This window comes from Haliotis cracherodii, unplaced genomic scaffold (assembly GCF_022045235.1).
Source record: "Haliotis cracherodii isolate W230 unplaced genomic scaffold, xgHalCrac1.p SCAF_17, whole genome shotgun sequence".
NCBI lineage: Eukaryota > Metazoa > Mollusca > Gastropoda > Lepetellida > Haliotidae > Haliotis > Haliotis cracherodii.
The window spans coordinates 16,721,975-16,730,845 of NW_027266272.1; the positions used below are offsets into that span (position 1 = coordinate 16,721,975).

At 44.5% G+C, this 8,871-nt stretch overlaps 1 protein-coding gene across 1 annotated transcript; it reads left to right on the plus strand.

Moving 5' to 3' along the window:
• Positions 1–6,451: 6,451 nt before the first annotated feature.
• Positions 6,452–8,137, plus strand: LOC139464651 (coagulation factor V-like). Its single transcript, XM_071246174.1, has one exon. The coding sequence runs from the start codon at positions 6,452–6,454 to the stop codon at positions 8,135–8,137; it is 1,686 nt and encodes a 561-aa protein (XP_071102275.1).
• The last annotated feature ends 734 nt before the right edge of the window (positions 8,138–8,871 follow it).

Below are 8,871 nucleotides of genomic sequence, written 5' to 3' on the forward strand. Positions count from 1 at the left end.
AACGCTCCTGTGAACAGTGCGCTTCGTCATCACCAATAAATAGTCAGCGAAGCACCTGTAAAATAATCTGAACACATGATTACATATCCGCATTAACATTGATCTGTCGTGTGAAGTTCTCAGTGAAAGGTCCAGGAGTGGTTCGTAATTGGTGGTTTTAATCGCCCCACCCCCAGCCTAACCCACCAGTATCCCTGTCACCCTCGTGTGACTGCCCCCTTACATCACCCCACCCCAACTCGCAACCACACCCACACCCACTCCAATCCAACACCTCACCCACACCCACTCCAATCAAACACCTCACCCGAACCTCACCCGAACCCTCAACCTCACCCACACCCACACCTCTCCCACACCCACATCTCTCCAACACCCACACCAAACCCGCACCTACACCCACACCTCACCCACACCCACACCCACACCACACCCACACCCAACCTACACCTACACCCACACCTCACCCACACCCACACCCACACCTCTCCCACAACCACATCTCTCCAACACCCACACCAAACCCGCACCTACACCCACACCTCACCCACACCCACACCACACCCAAACCACACCCACACCCACACCCACACCCAACCTACACCTACACCCACACCTCTCCAACACCCACACCCAACCAACACCTACACCCACACCTCACCCACACCCACACCCACACCCACACCTCTCCAACACCCACACTCAACCTACACCTACACCCACACCTCACCCACATCCACACCCACACCTCTCCAACACCCACACCCAACCAACACCTACACCCACACCTCACCCACACCCACACCCACACCTCTCCAACACCCACACTCAACCTACACCTACACCCACACCTCACCCACATCCACACCCACACCCACACCTCTCCAACACCCACACCCAACCAACACCTACACCCACACCTCACCCACACCCACACCCACACCTCTCCAACACCCACACTCAACCTACACCTACACCCACACCTCACCCACATCCACACCCAACCAACACCTACACCCACACCTCACCCACACCTCACCCACACCCACACCCACACCTCTCCAACACCCACACCAAACCCACACCTACACCCACACCTCTCCAACACCCACACCCAACCTACACCTACACCCACACCTCACCCACATCCACACCTCTCCAACACCCACACCCAACCAACACCTAGACCCACACCTCACCCACACCCACACCCACACCCACACCCACACCCGCACCCACAACCGAAATCATATTCACACCCACACCTCACCACAAAACGTCCACAAACGTTTTAAATCAATTTGCCCCCTTAGGACTCTTTTAAGAACAGCTGAGCTTACACGAACGCACTAGATATGTACGGTTCTGGATATTCTCTCTTACAGGCTCCAAGGCATTTATTTAATAAATTAATCCCACTCCATTCTCATTCTCTAGCAGCCTGTACGTATTCCCCTTCAAAGCGACTTGTGGTTCCTTTGCAGACCGAGTAATATCAAACCCACACATAACTTTACTTCGGGGACAATATGTTAGTCTAGTTTTTGAACTGAGGGGTGTGGGTTTAAAGTAACGCCACTGTAGCTGACATTATTGCAGGTACATCAGTTCCATCCTACGTGTCAGCTTGATGTAGGAGGTAGGCCCAAATTTTGAAGGTGTTACAGAATTACAGCCTTGGTGCCCCGGTTGATGATAATGAAATGCCAAGAACCCTGATTGTGGTACACAACTCTCCACAACGAATTAGGATTGCAATTTGTTTTGTTTGTTTGTTGCAATATTTCAGTTATATGACGGTGGTCTGTAAATAATCGAGTCTGGACCAGTCAATCCAGTGATTGACATCGTGAGCATCGATTTACGCAATTGGGATACGATGACATGTTTCAACCAAGTCAGCGAGCCTGACCCCCCGATGTCGTTAGTCGCCTCTTACGACAAGCATAGTCGCCTTTTACGGCAAGAATGGGTTGCTGATTGCAAGGTTGAGAATTCGAGGGGACATATGGGATATATGAGTTGAGTAGGTGGGGGTACGAACGAGTGGGGGGTGTGTGTTGTGAACCTCCTTGGTGTCCCTGCCGTGGTATTGCTGGAATGCTGCTCGAAGCGGGGTATTCATTCAGTCAGTCAGTCAGTCAGTCATCCGACCCTGGTAACATTGTGTATGTGCAGGTGATTTAAGTATAGACGTACATGTGACGTCGAATATCCGGGTGCGATTTCCTACGTGAGTATAAAGTAGGCCAATGTTATGGCTCGGAGCATGAATAGAGGTTTACTCCAAAGTACCAGTGCGGCGCCCCCAAACACCTAAACACGCCCTGTCCCAGGATCCACGTAAATTCCGGTTGAAACTTTGCGTGGCTGGGGACCATCTACATTTGCACAAGACTCTAAAGCAATACTTATTAGTTCAAATCATAATTTCCTAACTGTATAAAGTTTTCCCTATAAGAGACCGGTGTCCTAGCTTAGTCCACATACCAAGACTTGCCTGTTAGAGGATAGAATTACTATACACACATGGATTTTTCATTCAGTACACACTCACCCCCCCCCCCCCCCCCCCCCCCCCCCCCCACCCTGGGAGTATTCACACAATGCTGGTGTGAGGATATCGACCTAGATATAAAGCTAGAAACCTAGATATAAAGCTGACAATGGGAACAACAAGATTTCTCCCATCTTCCCGAGGCAAGAGAGTTAACTTTAAAAGTCCAGTTTCCACCGTTGCCGAACTAGGCTGGAGCGTAGCGCCACCAGTGGCTATTGAGTTATGTCCCTTCTATGCCTCTCCTATGGACCAATCAGATTCCGTCCCTCGTATCACTTGCTTCAAACAAAACGGTGGCGCCAGTCAAGACGATCTGATCGATAATCAAGATCTATATTGGTAATTGGTAATTATTCTTTTTATATTCACAGTGCCAGTACTGTAAAATGTATGGAAACTCACACCTTTTATTTCAGTGGTATCTTAATATTGTGTTAAAGACGACATATTAATCTGTTTTGTGAGTACTGTTTTACGCCGCTTTGAGCAAAATCACAACGAGGACATCAGACAAGGGCTCCACTCATGTGGGATAGCCAACCTTGCTTTCGCCGTGACGAGCGTACCGTGTCCCAATACAATCTAAAGTTAATACATGTATAACCTTTTTCATATCCATGAACATGTAACTGCTTCGGTCCATGCGACTTAACGGTGGGGTCATTTTGGTGTAGACAAGACTAAGTCGTAGATGGTTGTGTGTTATCAGAATAGTTCATTAAAAGAGTTTTAGGCATAACATGTTTGACGCATAGGACAGTTTAGCTGACTCTAGAACCATTTCTGAGCATGCCCGACCTAATAAGATGCATACAATCAACTTTTTACTGCACGACGAGTGAAAATTTCATAACTTTTGCTCTTCAAATGTTATTCCCGCACATACTACTGCAGCTAGGGTTCAACAGATATAAAATAGTTTTATAGAAATCTTTCATGAACAGATCCTCACATCAACATCACTGAAAATTAGTTTAGAAATGTGTGTTTATCTACTTACACAGACCCTCAACGTTTTGCATGTCATCGTATCCTAATTGCGTGGATCGATGCTCATGATGTTAATCACTTGATTGTTTGGTCCATACTCGATTATTTACAGCCTGCCATCAGTCTGCCGTCATCACTCAAAATAAGTTTAGTTTATCTACTTATATAGACCCTCAACTTTTTTTAAGTTAACATAACCCACCACCCCTAAATTAATCCATGTATACTGCTAAAATAGCTCTTATCCCCTTATCGCCCTGCAGTATATTTTCTGTACAGCTCAACTGTCGATCATATTCATAGCCACATAGGCCCCGTGAAGATCCAGGTTAGGATTGATCTTCATCAACCAATGCTTGCAGGTAAAAGGTGACTATGCTTGTCGTAAAAGGCGACTAACGGGATCGGGTGGTCAGGCTCGCTGACTTGGTTCATGCATGTCATCGCATCCCAATTGTGTGGATCGATGCTCATGATATCAATCACTGGACTGTCTGGTCCAGACTCGATTATTTACAGGCGTCGTCATATAGCTGGAATATTGCTGAGTGCGGCGTTAAACAACAAACAAAACAAACATCTTGAACAATCGGAATAGCAACTCGTGCCCCTTATGCACGCATATTGGTGTGTTCGTAGACTGTACTCCTGTTTATATAAGCAATGGAGATTTTTCTTAGGCCGCAATTTAAAAAATAGGAATACATTTAGCAGTCATGAATCCTCGGTATCGCATTGGGAAAAATGACGGAACATGGACTTTAATTGCGGGAGAAAGGTTGCTGTCATCAAGGTTAGCAGAGGCATTTTATTATAATTTGTATCACCCCAAACAAACTTACGAGGTGCAGACATAGTTACCTAGATTCATTAATTCATAAATTTACATGCGCACCTATAACCAGACATGATACAACTTTGAACCACACGTTTCAGCCACCTCATGTTGCGCAGGGCGCTGAGCTCGCTGCACGAACCAACAGGGGGTCAGCGTATTTTATAATACATTGATCTGGGGATATCAATTGTGTGATAGCAGATGGCCGGCCTTCATGCATTCATTGTCAGTTTACTACGAGTAAGATTTGATTAAAGTGTCCCGTGTTGTACACTAAATATCACAGAACGGTAGGCACATGATGTATAACACCCGGCCGCACAGGCCTAGGAGACACAAATTGCATACAAATAGTCATAATGATAAAAATATACTGTATATATTTCCAAGTGAAAATAATTAATGAAATTACATTAATACAAGGCTATAGTACGCCATAATAATGGCTAAATACAATTGGAAAAATAAATAAATGAAATAAATAAATAAATAAATAAATTAATTAATTAATAAATAAATAAATCATTTCCATTTCATTTACTTAATAATAGATATAAATATGTAAACAAAATGCCACTCCCACCCTGATATCAGTGTATTTGTAAATGCTGTAATCAAAATAAAATGTAGAATAGAAGATGAATTATATTTTCTTATTTTCTCAGATTTAAGATCCAGTCTTTGGAAGTCGGCCTCAGATTTTAAAGATGATTATTTACAAGTAACACCCAATGACCACTTTATACATATAATCAAAATATATAATAAAAAATGCTCACGTACATTGTAATATATGACAGCTAAACGCCATTGGATTTAAAGTCTATAACATGAAATTAAAATGCGAAATTCACATTATGTTTTCTTTTATACATTATAAAAGTGGATGCAGCAAAGGTTTTTGATATCCAGATCTCATAAAAAAATTAAGTGGTCATGATCACTAGGTGTTACTTGTAAATAATAATCCTTAAAATGAGGCCAATTTCCAAAGTCTTGAGCTTAAACCTAAATAATAGTCACAATTAATAAGAAAATTTATCTTATCTTAACTCATTACAACATTTACAAATACGCTTATGTAAGGGTATAACTGGTTGAGAATGTCTACCATTACAATTTCTTGAGGGAGTATTCTGACCTTAACTTAGCTGGAATACGTCTTTGATTTCTATGTAAAATGGTACGTCGTCTTCGGCCTGAAGAGGAGATTTAATTGCCTAAACGCCCTAGTTTGTTCCATTAACTTACCCCCTATTATTCCTCTTAGCCTCTTAACCATGTAATTAATGAGAAATTAAAGTAATTAATTTAACCTTTATAACTTTACAATAAATCTACATTAAAGAGCTGTAAACTTTCACATAATTTGATGACGCGGTTATCCCATGATCTACGGTATCTAAGAGACCAACCTTTTATTTTATTAACAGTACGATGAAGGAGAACAGAACTTGCGGTTTAGTTATATAAAAGAGAGCGTGTCCCGCGTTAGGTTTTATACCACGAGCCCTGGTCTTGCTCCAAGGCTGTACTGAAAAAAAAGTCCATGGATGTGCAGTAATTGTATCCTCCTGAGAGGCAAGTCTAAATATGTGGACAACTTGTTCTTATCATTTACAAAATCTAGAAATTATGATTAAAACTAATAATTATTGCCTTAGAGACTGGTGCAAGTCTACACGAGCCCATGTAAAAAGGGCGGAATTAACATTGCACAAACATACTTGGCTGTGACAGTACATTGCCACCCATGCCCAACCGAAAGTATGCTGATTGTGTGACCTTCACCTGGATACTTCCCAGGACATATACACCAGGATGACTGTGTCTCTGACCCGCTCCAGTTGCCTTTGTAAACAACTAGATTTATATAGGTGTGTCCCTCCCGACACCCGACACCTCCCTTCACTGCGTCCTATATCACAACTCGCTCTATATACAGTGTTCATATGTAATACATTCTCACAATCTACATTCCACCACACCACACACCAAGCTACACTCCAATCCGCACCCTAACCTTATCACCAATCCACCCTCATCTCCTCAACCCCAACACAATGCCATCCGCACCCGAACCTACACTCCCCTTCCCCACTCCCACCCCACTACCACCCCAACATGTCGCCATTCCAGTCAACGACCAACATGTCCCCATCTCTATCAACGACCAACATGTCCCCATCTCTATCAACGACCAACATGTCCCCATCTCTGTCAACGACCAACATGTCACATCTCTGTCAACGACAAACTTGTCACATCTCTGTCAAAGACCAACGTGTCCCCATCTCTGTCAACGACCAACATGTTGCTATCTCTGTCAACGACAGACTTGTCACATCTCAGTCAACGACCAACATGTCGCCATCTCTGTCAACGACCAACATGTCGCCATCCCTGTCAACGACCAACATGTCGCCATCTCAGTCAACGACCAACATGTCGCCATCCCTGTCAACGACCAACATGTCGCCATCTCTGTCAACGACCAACATGTCGCCATGTCAGTCAACGACCAACATGTCACATCTCTGTCAACGACCAACATGTCACAGCTCAGTCAACGACCAACATGTCACATCTCTGTCAACGACCAACAGGTCACATTTCTGTCAACGACCAACATGTCGCCATTCCAGTCAACGACCAACATGTCCCCATCTCTATCAACGACCAACATGTCCCCATCTCTATCAACGACCAACATGTCCCCATCTCTGTCAACGACCAACATGTCACATCTCTGTCAACGACAAACTTGTCACATCTCTGTCAAAGACCAACGTGTCCCCATCTCTGTCAACGACCAACATGTTGCTATCTCTGTCAACGACAGACTTGTCACATCTCAGTCAACGACCAACATGTCGCCATCTCTGTCAACGACCAACATGTCGCCATCCCTGTCAACGACCAACATGTCGCCATCTCAGTCAACGACCAACATGTCGCCATCCCTGTCAACGACCAACATGTCGCCATCTCTGTCAACGACCAACATGTCGCCATGTCAGTCAACGACCAACATGTCACATCTCTGTCAACGACCAACATGTCACAGCTCAGTCAACGACCAACATGTCACATCTCTGTCAACGACCAACAGGTCACATTTCTGTCAACGACCAACATGTCACCATCTCAGTCAACGACCAACATGTCCCCATCTCAGTCAACGACCAACATGTCCCCATCTCAGTCAACGACCAACATGTCCCCATCTCAGTCAACGACCAACATGTCACATCTCTGTCAACGACCAACATGTCGCCATCCCAGTCAACGACCAACATGTCACCGTCCCAGTCAACTACCAACATGTCACATCCAAGTCAACGACCAACATGTCCCCATCCCAGTCAACGACCAACATGTCCCCATCTCAGTCAACGACCAAAATGTCACATCTCTGTCAACGACCAACATGTCACAGCTCAGTCAACGACCAACATGTCCCCATCTCAGTCAACGACCAACATGTCCCCATCTCAGTCAACGACCAACATGTCCCCATCTCAGTCAACGACCAACATGTCCCCATCTCTGTCAACGACCAACATGTCCCCATCCCAGTCAACGACCAACATGTCCCCATCTCTGTCAACGACAAACATGTCACATCCAAGTCAACTACCAACATGTCACATTTCTGTCAACGACCAACATGTCCCCCTCTCAGTCAACGACGAACATGTCCCCATCTCAGTCAACGACCAACATATCCCCATCTCTGTCAATTCTGACTGGTCAATTAAATCACACTCTAAACCACTGATCGAAACAGCTGGTTTGACGGCCGCATCACCGCGGAAGCTAATATTCATAAAATAGTACTGTTTTCATTCATTGTCGGTGGGCATATTTAAATAATCATATCTACACCTACGGGTTACAAAATGCAAAGTTGCTGTTACTTTAATATTCAAAAGGTGCGCGGCAATACATTTCGTGCAGGAAACACGATAGACATCAACAAAGAGAATGTAGTTTAAGTTTTGGGGACAAAAGAGAGCTCGGATTTGGGCGTTTTTCTATATACGGCTGTGACACAATGAGCGATGTGACGTCATAATGGAGACGCGTTCGGTTCCAAATTCAATTAAGCGCGGTTAAATCTACAGGTAGCCTAGCTCCCCATTCAAAACACAGTATGTTTATCTCCATTGCCATTGCCATCTCCATTGTCTAATTGCCGAGGTGTTTTACAGAAACCGAGATTATAGAAACTTAAAGACAATGCTGAGGACTATATGAAAAAACATCTTTCCTGGGAGTGATAACAATGCCCTACCTAAGCGTAGCCCCAGTACACGCAGAGGCAGGAAGATACAGACGCGGGTCGGGGAATATTAAATAATTGGTCCCCTGGCTTCACAACCTGATTCCCTGATTATGATGTAGCGGGTCAGATATGGTTAACTAACTACCATGATGACTCATTCTTGTGGGATGCGAAGGTACGCTAGCAAAGGACGAT

Bases quoted from the DNA above. Each gene is read 5' to 3' on its own strand.
- LOC139464651 (XM_071246174.1), top strand. From the start codon at position 6,452: ATGCCATCCGCACCCGAACCTACACTCCCCTTCCCCACTCCCACCCCA.